The sequence below is a fragment of the Zonotrichia leucophrys genome, chromosome 5 (assembly GCF_028769735.1).
Source record: "Zonotrichia leucophrys gambelii isolate GWCS_2022_RI chromosome 5, RI_Zleu_2.0, whole genome shotgun sequence".
NCBI classification, from domain to species: domain Eukaryota; kingdom Metazoa; phylum Chordata; class Aves; order Passeriformes; family Passerellidae; genus Zonotrichia; species Zonotrichia leucophrys.
This window is the reverse complement of record NC_088175.1, coordinates 56615024-56636379: the sequence shown is the minus strand read 5'-3', so window position 1 is coordinate 56636379 and position 21356 is coordinate 56615024. Positions and strand designations below refer to the sequence as shown.

At 41.1% G+C, this 21356-nt stretch overlaps 1 protein-coding gene across 3 annotated transcripts in view; it reads left to right on the top strand.

The window, feature by feature from the left end:
- PRMT3 (protein arginine methyltransferase 3) overlaps positions 1 to 21356 on the top strand; it is a 52190-nt gene that overhangs the window by 8139 nt on the left and 22695 nt on the right. For all 3 annotated transcript variants that reach the window (XM_064715810.1, XM_064715811.1, XM_064715812.1), the window contains 4 exons: positions 2223 to 2288; positions 7424 to 7545; positions 10314 to 10413; positions 18261 to 18339. In XM_064715810.1, coding sequence (XP_064571880.1) covers positions 2223 to 2288; positions 7424 to 7545; positions 10314 to 10413; positions 18261 to 18339 — 367 coding nt within the window. The remainder of the gene's footprint in view (positions 1 to 2222; positions 2289 to 7423; positions 7546 to 10313; positions 10414 to 18260; positions 18340 to 21356) is intronic.

The window sequence follows — 21356 nt, the reverse complement described above, 5'->3', positions numbered from 1 at the left end:
AGGCAGAATACAGAGCTGTGCAGTGAATTTGTGCCTGCAGCTGGCATATAAAGCTTTCAGCTTTGTAAATCATTCAGTGGCCCCAGTGCAGAAATACATGTGAGTATGTGTTAAGAGTAGTGTGACTGAGGTTATTATTAAGGGGAGGAGATTTTACAGAAGTACACAGAGCTGGCTGCAGAACTAGAAAAATGTTTTCTGAAATGTATGGTGTGTGGAAATACAACAGAAATGTAACTTGAAGATAAATAAAAAGATAGGTGTTTGGTTTTGCAGCTGTGTAAAGCTGTCATTTGAGATGATGTAGGTATAGGATGAGGAAGCCTTTCCGTTGGCACATAAAGTTTACAGTAAATCTGCATCTCTGCACAAGGAGATTGGTACAAAATTGTATTTTACTGATTTAAGGGTATGTTTGTCATAATGCTTTTAAGAGGACTTTTGACTTTCCAAAACATAGGAAAAGGATTACTTTTATTGTGTGCACATTGAGATTTTTTCTTTATGCAGGGCATTCACTGTGGTTGTTTTTCCTGATTACCTTATTTACATAAATACAGTGGCTTACTACATGAACATTTTTAAGGTAGCAGTCTTGCTGTCTGGATGTAAGCCCATTTCTGAAACCTTTTTTGTCCTTATGCCTGGTAGTGGTGAGACAGAATTTCAGTTTGGGGTGTTTTTTTGCAAATACTTGAGACGAGGAGCAAGAACATTGTTACTTCACACTTGCTGTGTTTCCCTTACTCTGCCTTTGTGTTTGAGAATTTCTTGGCTGTCATCTTAATAATTTTTTACCATTTTACTTAAACCAAGAAAGCATTACATGGAAAAGTTGAGTGGAGAAGGGGATTGGTGAATAGAATCCCAAGGTGCTTGGCTGTGGCTTCAGCTGCTTTGAGTTGGGGCAGGAGGCAAGGCTGAAAGCTTTCCAGCTGGCTGCTTTCTCAATTGATTATTTATTTTTACACTTCTTTGGTCCTCCCAGCAAATCCTAATACATACTGCAGTAGAGGTGAAGTACTAAAAATAGTTGCTCTGAACATCATAGCCAAGCAATATGGTTTTAAAGAGTCATGGTTCTGTTACTAATATTAGTTATGCAGGATTTTAAAGCAGAATTTTCTAAAATAAACCCCAGCTGCTTCTTTGAGTTTTGTGTGATTGTACTCTTACACATAGACCTGGATTTTAGGATTTCCAAGTCTCAAGATAATTTGTCTCAAAAATTTTTATTATCATAAAAATGTTCCTGTCACTGTTTATCTTCTTCCTTTATTAAAATAGACTTTGTTCTTTCTCAGTGTAGGAAATTTGTTTCTCTGTTATTTCTAGAAATTCTTAACTTGCTGTAGTAGAAAAATCCTCTAGATTTAATGAAAGTACTAGGATTTTATACTTCAGCATTTTTTGCACTAGACCAAAAATTGCTGATTTTTTTGGTCTGTAACACTTGAACTGTGACAGCAACTCCAAAACCTGTAGTTGGCAGTCAGTTTGTGTACCTGCTGATGCATGTTAAGAGAATCAATGTTTTAACAGATTACCTTGCTGGTAATCTGAGCTATGCTGCAGGCTTTTTTATACTAAGGTACTATATTTGTTTTGTTCTAGGCTTGAAAATACTGCAGCTTCTCTGGCCCTGTTGTATTTCAGTCAAACTTATTTACGGTGTTGGACTTTCAGCAAATGGGCTTTAACTGCCAGCTTGTCATCAGGACTGCAGATCTGCAGCTTGTTCAGAAAAAAAACCAAGTTAATTTGATGCATAATTTTTTTTTGTTTACAGAAATCTCCATGTCACAGGGGTGTCAGAGAACAAAATGATACAAAACATTTTATGAGCATGTCATTCAAATGTTCACAATTTCCTATTTAAGCTGGTTTCTATTTAAGTTGCTGTAATATTGTCTCTCTATTACTGCTGTTCCTTGTTAGCGATGAACAGGTATTTAGATCTTTGAAACATTCAAAAGAGAAGGCAGAATCAGGAAACCATAAAATAGTTCCTTATTTTTCCTCCAGCTGAGGCAAGCGGCTTCATTTGCTGCAGTAAATTCTGCAATATTGTCATACAGAAGTGTCGTGATTGCAGTGCCGTGTAAGTACAGTATGTGCAAAGCATCTGTAGGCCAGGTTGAAAAGCCAGGTGTTCAGCATTTTTGAATTTTATGCCGTACCTAAGCAGGAAAAGTGACCCCTCTTTGTTCTTTGGCTGCCAGGATAAAGTGCGTACGGAGAGCTACCGGGACTTCATCTACCAAAACCCACACATCTTCAAGGACAAGGTGGGTAAACTGCTCAGCAATCCAGTCATTCCTGTGGTTTGTTTTGCCTCAAATGGCAGAAAAGCTGCAGTTTGCTGCCCTGCAGCTCTGGGGATGGAGGTTCCAGTGGCAGGATTTGATCCAATGCGCCCTGGCCGTGTCATGGTGAGGAGCTGCTGAGGGTGCAGCGAGCTGATAAGGGCAGTGCTGATCTCTATTGTCATTGTGCTGTGTGCCGTGGCAGGGAGCTCATTCATTATCCTGGCAGGGTGAAGTTGGGCCTCTCTTGTCGAGGATATTATGTGCAATCTCTCTGAGGGCTCTTTACCAGGATTAAGTGAATTTCTATGTATGCCTGATACAGTAAAAACGTCCTGGAAGCCCTGTGTAATTAGGGCTGGGAAAGAATTGGTGTGGAACTGATTTTTTTGAATTAGTGCCGTTTCCTGTCTCCAGGCTGGGTGGTTATTGTTAAAGGGCTTGCAGCTGTGAGCTGGTACTTCATTTGCAGTGAGGAGGGATTTCAGTGATGGATCTTACAGTGGTTATGACCCCTGCACAGTAATAATCCTCTTGCCTTTTGTATTTCTGCTGGCTGTTTCTAATGAGTTTGTTGTGTTTGGAGCTTGTAGAAGCGTAGGATGGTTTGGGTTGGAAGGGGCCTGCAGGATCATGCAGTTCCAATCCTTCTGCCCTAGGTAGGGACACCTTCTATAGACCAGGTTGCTCAGAGCCCCATCCAAACTGGCCTTGAATGGTTTTTTTTTTCAGGGATGGGGCATTCACACTTTCTCTAGGCAACCTGTGCTGAGACCCCACCACCTTCACTGAGAAGAATTTTTTCCTAGTATCCTATGTAAGCCTACTCTCTTCCATTTAAATCCATTCCCCTTTGTTCTGTCACTCTAGGCCCTTGTGGAGAGTCTCTCTTCATCTTTCTTTTAGGCTCTTTTCAGGTACTGGAAGGCAGCAATTAGGTCACCCCAAAGCCTTCTCTTTTCCAGGCTGAGCCATCCCAATCCTCTGAGCCTTCCTTTGTAGGGGAGGTGAGAGAGCAGTTCTGTCCTGACAGAAAGTATTTCAGTGTTTGACAGTGCCTGTTCCTTGTATGGCTTACCTTAGTTTTCAATTGGCAACTACAGCAAAAAAAAAAAAAAAATTAAATAGTTTTCTTCCCTTTTTTGCCTCAATTCATGTCACAAGCCTGTTTCTACTAAACATTTCTGAACTCTTTGATTATAGGGAGAGAACAAGCAAAGGTGTCATGGAATTATGCCACCAGGTGACTGTGTAGGTGGGCAGCTCATTCAACAATGCAGAAAGATCAATAAAGGAAAGAAAACTTTCCCCAGAGAAATGTAGTTTCACATTTTAGCCCCTAAAATTGATAACTGCAGGTTTTTGCAGGTTAAGGCTGATGTGAAGTTACACAAAATGTGAGGCCTTGTGGAACAGTAATTTTTCATGATGGATAGTGTGTTTCCTGTGCTGCATGGACATTCTGGGAACACTGAAAACAAACCATGGAGTAACTGTGAGAGTCAATGATGCTTCAGCCCCAGGAGGAGATCCCCATGCTCGGGCACTGTGTGTGCTTACTCTGGTGTAAAAGCACTCAGCTGCTCTGGAGAAGGCTCACAAACTGATTTCTGAACGTGCTTTTTGCAGCAGTTTATTGATCAAGGTTCCCTCAAATCATGGTGCATCCAAACCCATGGTGGTGTGTTGAGGTTGAGCTGAAAGACAGAATCTGGATTGCTTGGAGTTCCCAGTGTGCCCCACCCTGTGACCAGTGTCCTGCTGAACTGGTGTGTCTGGCCACATGGTGCAGCTTTCTCCTGGGACATTGCTAGAGAACAAATGAAGTTTGCTGCAGAAACCTGGCTTTGGAGTGACGTCTGTTACACGCTTCTGCTGAAGGAGCTGTGTAGGATACTTTGTTTTGCTTAATGTGTTTGTATAATGCTCTCAGGCTATACTAATGAATGAAAATTCCAGAGGCTGTTTTCCCTTTCATTTTAATAACAACTAAAAAAATTGAGGAAAAAGTCTGTTACTGCATTTCCTAGAACTCTCTTTTGGTAGTCCTCCCTGAAAAATACCTACTGATGCTTTTTGGTTTTTTCTGAGTGTACTATTATGAGGTGGTTTGGGAAGGCCTTGTTCAAAGAGCTGAATTTTTATACTCACTTTAGATGCAAGTCTGCATCCTAGCATTTAGGATACTAAAGAGGTGTGATTGCATGCTGATAGATGATAACAGAGTATCTAGGTTTGTTTATTATTTTATTCAGAATTAGCCAATTAGCGTGTTCTGTCTCAGCTTTCAAAATAAATTATTAAAACTGGAACAAATCCTGCTTGCTGCCTTTATTTTCAATCTGTCAAATGTATTTGAGATGAGAATGGGGCAATTCAGATTACCTGGCAGGAGTAATGAAGGTGGCTGTACTCAGTAAAAGGAAGTGTGGTCCATTTTACAATGAGAGTATTTTTGAGTGGAAAAATAATTTAGTAAAGCACTGTTGCCTTGCTTAGTTTTCATTGTGAGACAGAAATCTGAGGCAAGCATCAGTGCCATATTCAGGGAATGAAATGAGCTTTTAAACTACTGTCCCACTAAGGGCTCATTGATGAAATGAGTTGAGGTGGCCAAAGTGCCTGGCCCCCTGTGTTTCTGAGTCTGAGGTGGGCTATCACTGAAAGCAGGATCTCAGTTTGGCTCAGACTGCAGAGGAGCGTGTGGAGCTGCAGTGCTGTGGTGAAATCACCTGTGCAGCTGCTCAGCTCTTTGCTGAGAGGCCATATGTGATCCCTGCAGGAACATGTGGGCTGCAGACCCTTGTCCTCAGGCTAATGGATGATCACTCTGCTTGTCTTTCCCTTCTCACACATATTCCAGCCTGTGTTTTCCCTCCAGTGCCTCCTTTCCATCCCATCCCCTGCCTAAGGCTAGATGAGTTCCATCTGGGTTTTTAAGTGACCAGGGCAGCTGTCCAACATGGTGTCTGTTTTGATTTTTTTCCAATTTGTGGTGATTGCTCTCTTTCATGCAACTGTACATCAAGATGATTCTTTCACAGTGGTTTATTTTTGGCTGTGACTTCCAGCTGTCGTGGCTCAGTGATTTTGTTAACTACCATAGGTGAAATGTTAGGTGATGTTGGAGGGTGGGAGATTTCAGCAGCTGCAAGAATATTGATTTTTATTTTCTATTCCTGTCTCCAGCAGATTGACAGTTTAGGCATTTCTCTCATTTCCGAGTTGCAGTGTTGACTCCTTTTGGAACAAGGCTCCAAAAGAGTTGCAGGTGGAACAAGTAACTCTATGCACAAGTTCCCTCTGCACAAGCTGCTGTAAAAGGCCACAGTACTGCTGGTTTTTGGTCTGTCTCCAGGTTGTGAGTGGCTCTGCAGAGACAGGTGGTGTCAGTGCTGCAGTCACTGCCTCCCAGACCACCCCAGCAGCAGCTCCCTTGCTCTGAAGTGCTGAGGATGAGCAGCTGGTTTTGTTCATGCTGCCTTCAGGATCGAGGTTCTGTGTCCATCCTCAGAATGGACAGAATTGTAAACAAGGAAGGGGCAGAGCATCCCAGTATTTGCTTTGCTGCTCTTGGCCAGGTGAAATGCCAGGTTTTCTTATGCCAAAGCGAGAGTGATCAGTAGACGATAAGCTGGAAAGTGTATCAGCAGCAGGGTGCATTATTGCTTTGTGTTTTTGTATTTTTAAAAATATTTTATGGGATTATAGTTCTCAAATGTGGTATTGATCAGTGAGCGATTGGATGCCTTCTTTGGGAAAATGTTTGATGTGATGAAAGCTGTGAGGGTAGGTTTAACAGCACTCTGTGCTCTGGGGAGAAAGAGACAGTGACATCAGTTTTCCTTTCTAATAAATTCTTGCTGTGACTGGTAATTCTGACTCAGTGTTCTTGTTAACTTAAGCATGTTTTAAGCTGTACTTTCATTTTAGGTCTTATGTATGGGCAAGTAAGTTCTTTACAGTTCTGGTTCTGTTCATGCTTAAATGCTGTACATGAGATGAGAGGCTCTACGCAGTGTTTAGAAAACTTATTTTGATTTTCAGACTTCAGAACACTTTTGGGTTTGGTGCTGTGAGTTTTTTTACACCATTAGTAAAGCTTAGTTATATCAGACATGAGTCTAACAAGACCATTGATGATCTGGCCAATCTAGTAAAATACACCCTCAGAATCTCCAGAGATGCCTTTCAGCTCCAATAATTCTGTGAAAACAACAAGCCTGGAACTCAGCTTAAAAATCTGCTGTAACACATTCATTAGGTTTGTAGCTGCTGAGAATTTTCAGCAGTTACAAGAAATACATTGTTGTGATAGCAAGGTGTGAAAAATGCTAGTTAGTAAAATATCTGTGAAGCCTAAAACTGCTGGCAGCTCAACACCACTTAGTCATAAATTTGGTGCTCTTTTCCTAGTTGCTTCACATTTTTTAACTTTTCAGTCTTCCTGTTGTAGCTGATATGTGATATACAAAACCCCATGCATTTCCATGGCTCTTATGGCATACTTTTTCCAGCTGTAGTGGTGAAATTCACTCTTTCATGAAAACTCTAGGGATTCCATCTTAACTGGATTCTTTTCACTCTATTTTGGTTATAAGTAGTGCTAAAGAGAAAATATTTCCAGGTGTTAAAACTGTGCCAGTGACCATTTTAAAATTTGGTCATCTTGAGCCATAGCTGTTTTGAGGCAGTGTGCCCATGTCTGGCAGAGGATTCCTAAATAAGGTTTCTGAATAGACTTTTAATTTAAAACTGCCGCTAGAATACATTTTCTCAGTTCAATTATTAGTGATTCAGTGATGAAAATTGCTCAGGCTATAATTTCCTTTTTTTTCCTCTTCATGTAGCATTTTAGGTGTTTCCCACATGATTGCTTGCTGCTGTTTCCCATGGGACTGGGTTAATCTGCAGCTGGAATTCGTGGGCTTCATTGTCTGCCTGGAAAAGGTGGTAGAGTGGGAGTTAGACCTGCAGTGTGACTTGGATGTCTCTGCACGTAACAGCAAGACTTCATGCCTTCTGTTGGAGTGTGCCATCTCACTGATGTAGACAGAAGTGTAGAAAAATCATAGCAAGGAAAATAAGATTGTTTTGCTTTTGTTTCTCCCTTTCAGGTGGTTTTGGATGTTGGCTGTGGAACTGGAATTCTCTCCATGTTTGCTGCCAGAGCGGGTGCCAAGAAAGTGATTGGAGTTGACCAATCTGAAATCATCTATCAGGCCATGGACATCATTAGGTAGGAGAAGTTGTGGTTGTTAGTTTTCTGTTTCTCTATAGGAATTTAAAATCATTTCTATAATTTGTCTGTGTTACAGAAAATAAAAGGCCTACCCTGTCAAGTGCTCTCCCCTAATTCAGCAGTGCTGAGGGTGCATGTTGTGCAGTTAGGTCTCTAAAGGTGTTCATTAACATCAGAACCAGCGCTGAGCCCTGAGGGACACCTCTGGTACCTGGCTACCAGTGAGGATTTGTGCTTCTCCTCTCACCTCTTGAACCTCATGGCCCAGACCCATCTCCCCGTTCCTTTATCCACTCCACATGTCGCATATTTGCCTGCGGAGGATATTTAGGGAGGCTGAGCGTGTGTAAAATCAAGCAATGACGTCTGGAGACTTAAGATTTCCTAGGATGAGGTAGGAGGAGTGTAATGTCCATGTGCACTGTTGATAGCTGAAGGCTGTATGTTTTTTCATTTGGATGATTTTTGTAAGAGCAACTGTGAGAATAAAATCCAGGTAGATACTGAAGAACTTGGGAGTGAAGTAATGTTGTCTGTGGGGAATTTGTTAGGTACCACTCACACATTGGTGGTGCAGCACTGCACACTTGGGTGCTGTAAAGTTACTCAGATATCTGCTTGGGAAAAGCACCGTGTTGAACCTTAAGTGAATGTTTGACTAAAATACTTCTCTGGCACAAGAACTCATTCCTTAGAGAGAACCTTGCCTCTGAGTTCCTGACATCTTCAGAATGGTTGCAGATGTGAAATAGTGTTTTATATCTAATGTACTAGATGACAAATTTGGGGCTGTTTTAACTTTCAACAAGTGCATAAAGTCTTTTGAGTGTTATTTATACTTGGGGGAGAGTAGAAGTAACAGTCAGTGTGTGTTATTCTTTGGGGAGGAGAAGGGCAGGCCTCTAAGAAAAGCAATGAATCAAAACTTGTAAGAGTGATGAATTGCCACTTAAAGTATGCAGCAAATAATCAGTAAGGCTGCACATTTAGAGGTACTTTCTCCTATACAAGGTGCAATTCACATTGAAGTCTGCAGTTCACATCAAAACCATTTATATTTGTCTGTTTAAAGCTACTTTTCCTAAAGGAATAAAGCTGACAAAGTTACAGTGGAGTAACAAATATTTATTGGAACATTAAACAGCTCTGTAGCTTAAAAAATGACTGTTGGGGCACACTTCCACCTGTGATTCAAGTGTGTGCTCAATGCTTCTGTCCTGCCCAGAATCCAGGTTAATTTCTAGCATGCTAATTACTGGAAACAGTGCCACCCATGTGTGTAAGTGAACCAGAATACATAGCCTGAGTAGCCTTAAAAATAAACTTACTTTAAACAAAATGATTGGCTTTTCTTTTTCTTGCTGTGAATAGTCCCTGTAAAATTTCTAGCACAGTGAATTACTTGATTTTTGTCATTCATCACTGTTAAGCTAAAATAGAAGGTTGAAATAGACTTCCTAAATAACATCTCAATTTTTCCTACAGTGTGCAGACTACATTGGTTGGTTTGGGTTTTTTAAACATTATAATTGAAAACAAGTAGGTAGTGAATGAATCCTTTTCTCTCTGTTGTTTTAAATCATATCCTTGGATGTGGTCATTTAGAAAGTTATCTTTAGATCTCTTCTTCTTAAATTATTGTTGTGGGTGGTAGCTCTTTAACATTCCTCGCTTTGAACTTCTGATTTTCCTTCTGTTTAGACCATTGAATATGATTTTAGTAATGAACTGCTATCCTCTAACAGAAAACTGTCTTGTGTAGAGGATTTAATGTCTTTGCAACAGCCCAAGTGTTCAGGGAGCCCTTTGACCTTTTCCTTTCCCTCCCTTCATGGTGATCATTCTTCCATTGTCTCTTGGATTGAATTTTTAATGTCATTACTGGTCTGCACTGAAAGCCAGACAGAATGTGAGAGTAAGATATCAGGAGAGGGAGGGAAGGGGCAGTGATAAGAACTGCGGTGGGAAGATAAATTTCTGTGCTGAGAGTACTCCTCTGCCCCTGTAACAACAGCCACGGTGATGAAGACAAGTGCAAGAGAGGCTAATAGGGTTTGCCAAGAGGAGCAGCAGTGCATTTCAGGCATTGCACACTTGCTGGTTGCCCCGTGGTGCAGTTGTTGTTCCCAAAGCCGTGTCCTGTCCCTCCCTCCCTCCTTGCGCAGGGTGGCTGTACCGTGACGTGCGTGTGAGCTCATCCCTGAGCACTGCAGGTGCTTTTGCCCAAATCCCCGTGGGGAGGGTGCCTTTCCTGGGCACTGACTGCAGCACTGGGTTAGGGGCAAGCTCTGTTCTCACTGACTTTGCAGCTGCTTTGGTTAAATAAAAACCGAGTCATGCAAAGCAGCTTTGGAAGGAAGTTAATTTCCACTGCCGTCCTGGGGTGGTGAGTAGGCTCTGATTGCTGTGGAGGTCAGAGGAGGAGAAATGGAAACAAGCAACTTCTAAATAAAGAGGAGCAGCAGTTTTAAATTGTCTTCTGTTTTCCTGGTTTCTGAAGCTTGCCTATTTGCATGCATGGCACGTTGGAGGTATACAGATGTACTGCCTGCCATCTTCTCCCAGCACTAAATCTGCTGCAATTTTTAGCTACTTGGAAATGTTCCCTCTGAAATAAAACTGAGGAATAGTACATTCTTGTGCTTCTTGATTAGTTAAGCCAAAAAGTTTGTGAGGGGAAGAATGCGAAATATAGATGTCAGTATGGTTCTCTTGACAGCATAAATTGGAAATATAAACTAATTTGTTGATGTTTTGACTTGCAGATTAAATAAACTTGAAAAGATTATTACATTAGTCAAAGGAAGAATCGAGGAAGTTGATCTGCCTTTGGAAAAAGTGGATGTAATTATATCTGAGTGGATGGTAAGATGCATGGGTATTCTTTTCAAGTTATTTTCAGAAAAAAGATGTGTTTTATTTCAGTTGAAAAGTTGGCTTTTTTTAACCAAAGCATCTATCATGACTCCAGCGGTGTCTGACAGTGTCAGAGGTGGGATGGCAGTCCTGATTGTGTGGTACTTGGACACAGTTCCTGGTCCCTCTTGCTCAAGCTCTTTCAAGTCAAGCTTCTCTAAGTACAGTTGAGCTGCTGTAGGTGCAGCAAGTTTCTGTCATGAAGTTGGTTTTGCAAATCTATAAAGCACTAAGTCATACTGCTGAAAGCAATGGAGAAATATTGTATTAGTCATCTAGCCAGCTCATTCTGATAGGCAAAATACCTTCAGTCTGCAAATTCAGCCAAGGACTCTCCTGACAGTGAAGGAAAGGTGGTAAGAAGGGAAGGTCCTGCCTCTGGAAATCTGCAAACACTGGGAGAGTTTGAAAGCCATGTTGCTTTCATTGCTGGTTTCAGCATGGCAGTAAAAGCACTGATTCAAAGGTACAAAAGGAGTGTGAAGGACAGCAGTGTCCAAATGAGCCATCTCCTGGAATCCATTTGGTTTCAGCTGTTGGCCTGTTACCTGTTTGTGTGGTGAACAGTGACTGTTACACCCCTGTCCTTGCTACCTGCCATTAATCCTAATAAAGAAATCTGTGTGACAAAACCCAGTGCCAGCCTGAGTTTCATAGTGACATAGGAGTGCCTGTTGCCTGTCAAAAATGTGGTAGGAAACGTCTCTTTGAACTGGTTTTTTGTGAACTTCTGCTATTCAGGATCCTCACATCACAGACCTTCAAAAAGCACTTCAAAGCCCAGGTTTTCTTCATGTTACTTCCACCTGCTGGGACTTAAAAATTCCTTTCTGCCCGAAATTTAAGAACAGGAATGAAAGCTTATATTCAGTGCTACTTGTTTCTTTGTGGGGTTTGTTTCTTTTTTAACAAACTGGCTGTTCTGTTATATACAGTGGCCTTTGGTGGGGAGGTCAGGCACTCATCTGTGAATCCATATGTATCTACCTGCTTTTCAGGGAAAGATGCAAATAAATTGATTTGTCTTTTTTGTATATATTTGTTTGTTATTACATGTGTCAGTGAACTAGGAATTAGAAATCTGCAGTTTTTCCTGCCCTGCTGTGATGTGTGTTATTTGAAGCATGAGCTTAATTTAGTGTTGAGGTCACTAGTTTCAAAGATAGTTTAAGCCACTGCCTTAAACCAGTGATTTAAAAATAGCACATTATGGTTGGTGATTTCAACAGTATGGTGGCTTCACTAGAAATGTAATTATAGTGTTTTCAGAGAAACTTCTGATCAGCCTCCTGATATGTGCACCAAGATTAATGTTCCCAAAATCACATTTCTCCTTCTGGAGCCCAGATTTGGTTTTGTAGAGAACCTGGACAGGTGAGCTGAGGTCATGGTGTAAATCAATCAGTGCCTCTAAGATGAACTAAAGGATTTCAACACTCAGCTCTTGTGAGAAACAAAGTATTGAATGTTGGATATTTTTCTTTTGTGTGCTAATTTACCTTTTTTATGTCAAAATTACATAGCCATGTGCACTTCAGTTAATTAGGTATTCTAAATATTTTGAAGTGTTAGGATTTTTATAGGTTACTGCATGACAGAGATAAAGAGGACAATGCTGTGCAAGTAAGATTGATAGCTGGACAGGGTACACAATGTTCCAGCCCTGTCCACAAAGGAACATTATGTTGTCTAATGCAGATGAAGATTTTTCTTTGTCTGCCTTTCTCGTGTGAATTTGCTTTTTCATTTCCTTCCCTACATTATATAGTGTGAAATCACTTCTTAATATGTGAGCATGAGGATTAAAAAGAATTCAGTATATGTCAGATTTTGCCTCTTGATGCAGAGAATCTGTATGGGCTGGCAGGAAAATTCTCATGCTTTTCTTCGTAACAAAAATATGTAAAGTTGTTGTTTCTGTTTAGGAAACAAACTGCTTTTGGATTAGTGAATATCAAACCTTTGGTGGAGCCATAGCTTTGTTTTGCTTGATAGAGAATGCTGCTTAAGATCAGTACACAATAAGCTTTTATTTTTTTGTAGAGCTGTGTCTGGAACATCAGAAAATTAAAAACAAGTATGAGGCAAGAGAGGAAAAATACTGAATTCTCCCAGGATTGTTTTTAGATTAGGCTTTCTGAAAAAGCTGTCACACAGAGCAGTGTCTTGTAAAAAGTACAGCATTGCATTATGAGCATCTCAGTGTGATGGTTTCTAATGATCGTTTACTTAATTGCAGAAGTGACCTATGACTGCCACAAACTGCTTCTCTTACTCCCTCTCATTTATAAATTTGTTCCCTTAAATTATGGAAAAATGGGAGAAGCATCTTAAATATTACACAATGGGCAGGTGTGTGTGAGTGCATGTGTGTCTTTGTAGAAATTTGTGTTTCAAATGCATACTTACCACCTTCCAAAATAAGTTTCCCAATTTAAATTCCTTCTGGATATGGTTTTCTTGTGTTCCAGGTTTAGGGGCTGACTGAAGAGCAGCTGTAACTTCAGTGATTTTATTTAAGCCTGTGAAAGAAATTAGCATGTTCATGAAATAGTGAACGTGTTTGTAACATTCTAATTCAGCTTGTGACATCTGAAGTTTGTATCTGAAGTTTGGTTACAATGCATTCTATACTTTGCTGAGCCTCCTAATGCAGTAGAACCAATCTATACCTTAACTATTGTCTATAGCCTATCATAACTGCTATAATTACCATACTCATGTCACTATTCTCCAATCACTAAAAGTCAGTACATTACAGTTTAAGCCAGAAGTTGTTTTTCAGGTTTTTTTTCAGTGGAAAATTTTGAAATCTTTTTTCTCCTTGCCACATTTACTGACTTGTTTGCCTGTGCTATCTTTCTGCTTGGTAAAAACCTCTTCTTGTTTGGGGTGGGTTTATCCTTTGCTCTAAGCCATAAAACCCCTTCTAACTCACACACCCTTTGCCTCCTTGGTTATCCAGTAAAACTGGCTCAGCAGTTCTTTTCTTCTATATCAAAACTTGCTTCCATCTCTATTCCTTCATCAGACTCTACATTCAAAAATCTTTCTGCCAAGCACACATCTGTGAGACTTCCTTGTCAAACTTCCATCCTTCCCAACACACCATCCTGCCTGCCTGGAGCTCTGATATGTGAAACCTTTAAAAACCTTAATTTGTATAACTAAAGATTTGTATGCTAGTACCAGGCTCTCATATTTTGTTGCTTGTGTTATAAGTCACCTACAGATAAATCCCTTACTTATTCTAAATCCCTTACTTCTTATTCAGGGTGTTGACTTACATGTATTCCTGGGCAGGAAAGTATGACATACGAAAGTGACTGAGTTATTGCTCCCATATTTAGGTAGAGTAATTGTAAACTTCATAGACTGCTTATTGAAAAGATGAGTGCAGAAAGAACCAAAATGTTTGCAGTGCTTTTTGGATTGTCCTTGCACAGCTGCATCTGTGTGCAGATTTTTCTTGCCATCAGTATTGGTTTTGCTTCCTTTCTCCAGCTAAAACTATAATGCTAAAGGTTGCTAGTTTTATTCACATGAGAACATCTGCATTTCTTGTTTGTAAAGCTCTGCTATGAGAGACAATTGCCTGAGAAGGTTGTCTCAAATACAGTGTTAATGTACAGCGTGGACTCAGAAATTGGGTGTTTTAAATGCAGTGCTTTATGGTGCTGAATGTGCAGCAGAGTTACACAAGATAAAACTGGGGAAGAGATGGACTGTCAGATTAAAATACACTTAGGATACAACCCAGGACTTGTCTTTTAATCATGTCTTTGGTCAGACAGCTAATGTTTTCTTCTCTCCTTTTTCTTCTCTTTGTATTTCTTTCTCTTTTTTAAAAATAATTTTGAAAATGCATCAGAATGGGCTGTGAGCAGAGGCATTCAAGGTCTAGGGAAAAGAAAAGGAAATGAGGATGTCTGAAACACTGGAAACCATCCTCTCTCTCCTTCCTCCTTTCCCCTGTTTCTGTGAGAGATACACAGTTATTTCCTTGCATGATTTTTTTTGTCAACGCAAGTAATGGGGATCACATTTCTGCTCTTCACATCTTCCCATTTGGTGTTCTTACTTTTATTGCTTTAAGGAAACAACAGGGTGTGCAGAATGACAAAGTCAAGCTGTGACACTGACATTTGTGAGCTTGCTCTGTCAGTAATGAATTACTTCCTCTTTTTTTTTTAAATTAAAATGTAGATGAGAGATCAGCATGAAGGCAAACTTAGCATGTGGGAGATGGTGCTGCAACAGAGCATGCTGAAGTGTTTATGTGTGGCTGCTGCTTGGCATTTAACTGTGCTGCAGGTTTGGAGGGAATTTTGGCAAATAAAAAGTATTTTCCCATGACCTAGAGTGGACCACATCAGTTTTGTGCATTTGTTAGTGCCAGACTAAATTTTGTGTCAGAGATCAGAATCTGTTGTCTAATCTGTGTTTCATACCTTCTGTAGCTTGCTTTACTGTGTGGGCCAGTGGAAATCTTGTAGTTGAAAACTTCCATTTAAGACAATAATGCACTTTTTTTTATACCACTGGGAATTAAAAAAGATAAAGCCGAGTCTCTGGGCCTGTGATTTGATAGCTGTTTTTCATCTCATTAAATGTTCAGGATTGGGCCTTACTAAATCTGGAGAACCAGATCAGGTTCTGTAATTTAATAATAAAATAATAAAATGCATCTTTGATAGCAAATGGAGGGGAAACACAATGCTTATTCAAGTAGTTAAACAATGCTTCTAAATTCTGTCTTTACACAGGTTTTTTTTTCAGCTGCACCAACAATTCTGCTAATTCTTGCTGTTGTAAACATGCTAATCCACTTTTTGATGCTTTTAAAGAATTTGAACTCTTTCTCTACAAAGATTATCATGTAAATACTGAAACAGTAAAGCTAAAAGAACTTTAATACTTATATTTTGATCAGGTGGTTAAATACTTTTATGTAGCTTTGAATTAAAATGAAAATGAATACGACAATGCTGTAGTATATTTGAGTATTAGGGAAAAAATTAACAATGCAAAATATGAAGGCATCAAAGAGCTGGAAGCCTTTTATAATTCCGTGAGGAACACAGAATACAGATACAAAGGAGATATATAAGAAATGTGGCAATATTCCCATTCCTAATGGACTCAGGGGGCTCAGTGGGTGTCTCCTTGGGCTGACATGGGGCAGAGCAGTGTGCTTGAACAGAGTTACAGTGCTGTATTTCTGTTCCTGCCACATCTGGGCCTTTGCTGGTAGCTGGAGAACATTTAGTTTCAGCTTTGGAAATACAAAAAATATGTTCTTTCTGAGAAGGAAATGACCAGCTCTTTAGTAGAAAACGTGTCATGGGACAACATAAAATCTAAGGAGTTCTCTGCATTCAGGTTGTCTTTAACAGAGAAGGTCACCTTTGATGTGTCTTAGTTTAGCCACTATCCAGATTGTACTAATAATATGCAGCTCACAGATTTGGATCGTAGACATCTCTTTGCAGGGATTGATTTTGAGGATGTCACTACAGACTTGAAAAATAAACCCTCGACCATTTTTGGAGGTGAAGCAAGAGTTCCCCACAGCATCCCAGGATAAGATGTCAGGTGTAATTCTCTTTCCAGAAAGCTCCCCTACAGGTGGGGCAGCAGGCTGTGAAATTGCATTCTAACTTGCACTACAGATGATCACAGTGTTTTGGTATAAGCAGTAAATTACTTGATTCAGTACCTTTGGTGGTTTATGTAACTTACAGGAATGCTATAATGGATGGGGAGACAGAAAACTGGGAGTGGGGGAGAACCAGCAGTGCCAGAGTGGAAAGGTCAGGGAAAGAATGGTGAGAATGTCTCTGTATTTCTCCTGAGAGTGTTTCCAGCTGTTCTCCTTGCACAGCCTGGCAGCCACAGATAGTGGGCAGAAAGAAGGAACTGCAGACCTAATCCATAAAGATGTCATTTGTGAATTACTGACTCTTGCTAGTGACCAGGCTTCAATATGTCCTAGAGGTTACCTTTAAAATACTATGAAAACAGCTCATTTTCACTTAAAGGTGCCTATAAATACTTTTTGTGAGCTAAACATATTCTATTTTTAACTGTATAAAAACGAAAGCTGTGGTTCCATGCTGTGCTTTTGGCTTGCTGTGGGCATCACATTATTCCTGCCTGATGCAACTGGAGCTCCAGGCCTTTTCAGCTGTTCAGCAAAGCTTGCTAACAACAATTGCTCACCAAGCAGTCGTCCTCCTTCTGGGATTTATTCTGAAGATGTACAGAACTTGGGCAGTGAAACAGGAGAACAGATAAGATTGGGAAGAAAAGTTTTCAGTGAAGCAGTATTACCGGGAGAAATAGATTGAGAAAATGACATGGCCATTATTTTCACACTGTGTTCTCTTTGATTAGAAATATGTAATGCTTCAGGTTTCTGGGGTTTTCAGTTTTGGTGTTTTGTTCTGAAGGCTGTAGAAAATGGCACTTATAAGCAATTCTGAAGTTTAAGGATTTTTTAAAGATCATTGAGTCCAACCCAGCACTAAACCCTGTCCCCAGTGTCACATTCACATGACTTTTAGATCCCTCCAGGGCTGCCCTGGGCAAGCCTGGTCCAGTGCTTGATAACCATTTCAGTGAAGAAATTTTTCCTAAAACCCATCTGAAACACCTCCGCTGCAGCTTCCTAGCTTTTCTTTGGTAAATTACTGCAGGTCCAAAGTCTGGGCTTCAGTTGTCCATTTTGTTCTTGCCAACTAAATCAAGCCATGTGGCTGAGCTGTGTTTTAAGTAAAATGAATATGAGGTTGCTAAATGAAAATTCAGAATCTTTGTTGGTGTTTGTTTTAATTGATTTGGTGTTGTGAGGCTGTAGATGAAATATGTTACAGTATTGAGTAACAGTGATGCTCAGACATGGAGGACAGGAAGGGTAAAAAAATCAGCGTATCAGTGGGAAAACAAAGGATTATATATCATAAATATGCATTTTTTTATGTTTAGAAGCAATTGAGAAAGGGGATAAACGCTTTGCTGTATGAAATGCTAATTTTGTTTGATACTTCTATTTGAATTTTTTAGTATCTCAAATATTCAAGTAAGGAATGTTTCCCTGTTTCAGCAAACGAGTCACTGAAGTTTACAATAAATTATTCTGAACACCAATGGCAGTATCCTATGCCATAAAATTAATTCCAACACAAAAAGCCCTGTGCAGGTCTGGTTATCATTTTTATCCTGGAAATTTTGCAAGTCTGGGTGCTGCTAGATGGTGTAGAACACCCAGAGAACCAATATTTGGTACATGATTTGTTTTCACCTCTCTCAGTGAGCACTGCTGGGATTGATACAGGGCACCATGAGGTTGCAAATATGGAGAAGCAAAGATGCATTCCATCTGACCTTCTCTCGCAATAGTTTCAGTGTTACTTGCAGATCTGAAGCAGAAGGGCTTTTATTTTTTTATTTTTACTTTTCTTGGAACCTCACAGTTATTACTAAAAAATCAATACATGCAGCTTTTCACTTACTTTGAGTTGAATTCAATGTCTTTTGTTGTTGTAGGGCTCTTGTTGGGTAATTGTTGATGTAGATGGTGTGTTTATTTTCTCTGTGTGCCACGTACTTGCAGTTTGGGAAATTAAAGATGGTACTTATATAACAAGTTTTGAAGTGACAGTGCTGCTGTTGTAAAACTCTCTGGGTGTATGGGTTTATGATGTTCTTAAACTATGTTGATAAAGCCTCTCTGTAGAATGACTAAGTATGAGAAACACAATGATTTCTAAATTCTTTCCCTTTTCTCTAAACAGGGTTATTTCCTTCTCTTTGAGTCAATGCTGGATTCTGTCATCTATGCCAAGGACAAGTACCTGGCAGAGGGAGGCTCAGGTTGGTGCTCAGTTCTTTCAATAAATTTAGCTCTGGGGGAAGCTAAATGAACTCAGACTTAGAATAAGCTATGCATGGATGAGAAAGTTGCCAGTCTCAGTGAAAAATGTTTCCATTAGTAGGAGCTTGAAGACATTAATTTACTGTATGGGCAATAGGAGAACATTAGATGGGGTACCAAGGTCTCAAGTTAATGGTGTTTTTAAGAATAGAGGGGGCTATTTATTCTTAAGTACTGACTAAATTTTTCCTCCCCATTTCTTCCCACACATGTGGATATTTGTTTTCCCCCCTGAAATCCAAGTTTCTGCATAACTATGAACAGAGGAAAATAAAATTTATCTTGTAAGATGTGATGCTGTTTGAGTAAGCTACTGTGGATTTGAGGGAAAGGGGATAGGGCGTTTTCCTGAGGGAGGGAAGCTGTGTAGGCAGGACATATTTTCAAACATGAAATACCAAATGGAATGATACTGTTTCAGTTCAGCATATTTATTCTGGTGGTGATATGGTCTTTATTTTTATGGCTTCAGGGTAGGGTTGTGACAAAACAAAAGTGTTTGCTTTGGAGTTCTTTTACACATTTAAGTAGCTTAGATATTGTTATCTCAGGCAGTGTTTAAATGCCTGTAAGTGTTTATTTCCCAAGTGGTGCAGTTTTGTGCATGAGTTCTGCATGTGCTTAATTCCTTTGTCAGTATTGTATTTCATATTGACCTTTTCAATTGTAGTCATCAGTCTGGGGTTTTTTTCCCCTTTTGTGCTAACCATGCACACAGTTTCACTACACTGACCTAATGATTGGATTAATGACTGTGTCACAGTGCTTGCTGCAGTGCTTCCCTCTGCTTGCAGTGAGTTTTTGTGTGCTACTGACTGCTGCAGGAAAAATGGGCTTTATGCATTTGGTCACAAAGCTGAACATACAAACAAGCTGTGTCTTAGAATATTTAGTAGCCACTTGAGCAATGTGACAGAATAAGAGTTTTTTTTGTTTTCAGTAATAGTCCAGCCACATCAGGAACATGGGGTGCACTCTGTGTACGTATGTGCTGATAATTTTACACTGCAGTACAATTAAATCCAGGGACATTCCCTAAAATCATAAGGAAACATTTTGTTTAGCTACTACTTCCAAAGCCTTCTGAAAAGGGCCAGAAATTTCTGACCTCTGTTTAGACTGTATTGTTGGTGGGTTTGCTCTTGTTTGTAGCTCCCAGAGATTCCTTTGAGATGGGGTGTCCTGGTTCTGCAGTGCACTCATCCTTTGGGGTCTGACAATGGTCCTGGGCCCTTCTTTCACTCATGGCAAAGCACAGTGTGTTGTGCAGGCACTGATGGGATTTTCAGTTCTGCCAGCAGTTTCTTTAAGGTGCTTGCAGTTGTTGTTCTCTGCCAGCTTGTGCAGCAGGTGAAAGGCTGTGCCCTGGGTCCATGAGAAGCTGCTCAGCACCACAGACTCTGCTGCAGTGCAGCTGAATTGCACACCCAAATCCAGATGAGCCAGAACTCAGAGTTCACTCTGAGGTGAAGCCTTACCAGAGAAACTCCTGAATCTGCTTAATTTTGTCTAAAGCCACTTGGTACTATTGAGCCCAAGGTCATTATTACAGAGAATGTTTGAAAGCTGAAAAAAGCAATAGCAGCAGCTGCAATCTGAGCAGATCTTTCAGTGACTGAGCCGGGAATGGAATCCAAATTTCCAGATATGTGTTCAGTCAGTCATATCATCATTACTTCAGCTCAGCCTATTGCCATGCTGGCGTGGATTGTGTTACACTGTCTGGGGTAATGTGTACAGTACAGAATAGCTTTGGTTGGGAACATAACATTTTCGCTGCCCAGGGCCCATCTGTTTGTTCTTTAGAGCTGTTGCTCAGGTAGAGAGATCTTGTCACACACTTGAGTCGAGGGGTGACAAAGGTAAGGAAGGTGTTATTCAAAACAAAATACATGCAAAACACAGTGCTCTTTCACATCACAGTGATGGTGGCATCCACGTGGAGTCGAGGGGTGACAAAGGTAAGGAAGGTGTCATTCAAAACAAAATGCATGCAAAACACAGTGCTCCTGCACATCACAGTGATGGTGGCATCCACGTGGAGTCACTGCTGTGTATCTGAGGATTACTCTCCCCCTCCAGCAGCCTGTGAGGCCCTGCTGGGCTGAGGTTCCATCCTCTCTCCCACACATGACCATGCTGTTACTGCGGCCTGTGAGGCCCTGCTGGGGCTGAGGGTTCCCATCCCTCTCTCCCAGCACATGGATCATGGCTGTGTATCTGCAGCCTGTGAGGCCCTGCTGGGGCTGAGGGTTCCCATCCCTCTCTCCCAACAATGTGATCATTGGCTGTGTATCTGCGGCCTGTGAGGCCCTGCTGGGGCTGAGGGTTCCCATCCCTCTCTCCCAGCACGTGGATCATTGCTGTGTATCTGCAGCCTGTGAGGCCCTGCTGGGGCTGAGGGTTCCCATCCCTCTCTCCCAGCACATGGATCATGGCTGTGTATCTGCGGCCTGTGAGGCCCTGCTGGGGCTGAAGGTTCCCATCCCTCTCTCCCAACATGTGCAGTCATTGCTGTGTATCTGCAGCCTGTGAGGCCCTGCTGGGGCTGAGGGTTCCCATCCCTCCCTCCCAGCACATGGATCATGGCTGTGTATCTGCAGCCTGTGAGGCCCTGCTGGGGCTGAGGGTTCCCATCCCTCTCTCCCAACATGTGCAGTCATGGCTGTGTATCTGCAGCCGTGAGGCCTGCTGGGCTGAGGTTCCCACCCTCCACATGTGCAGTCATGGCTGTGTATCTGCAGCCTGTGAGGCCCTGCTGGGGCTGAGGGTTCCCATCCCTCTCCCAGCACGTGAAATCATTGCTGTGTATCTGCGGCCTGTGAGGCCCTGCTGGGGCTGGAGGGTTCCCATCCCTCTCTCCCAGCACGTGAGCTGCCCTGGTGACGGATGGCCCGTGGGCACCCAGTCGAGAAGGACACAGATGGTCAAAGCCATGAATCTGGGAGAGCTGGGA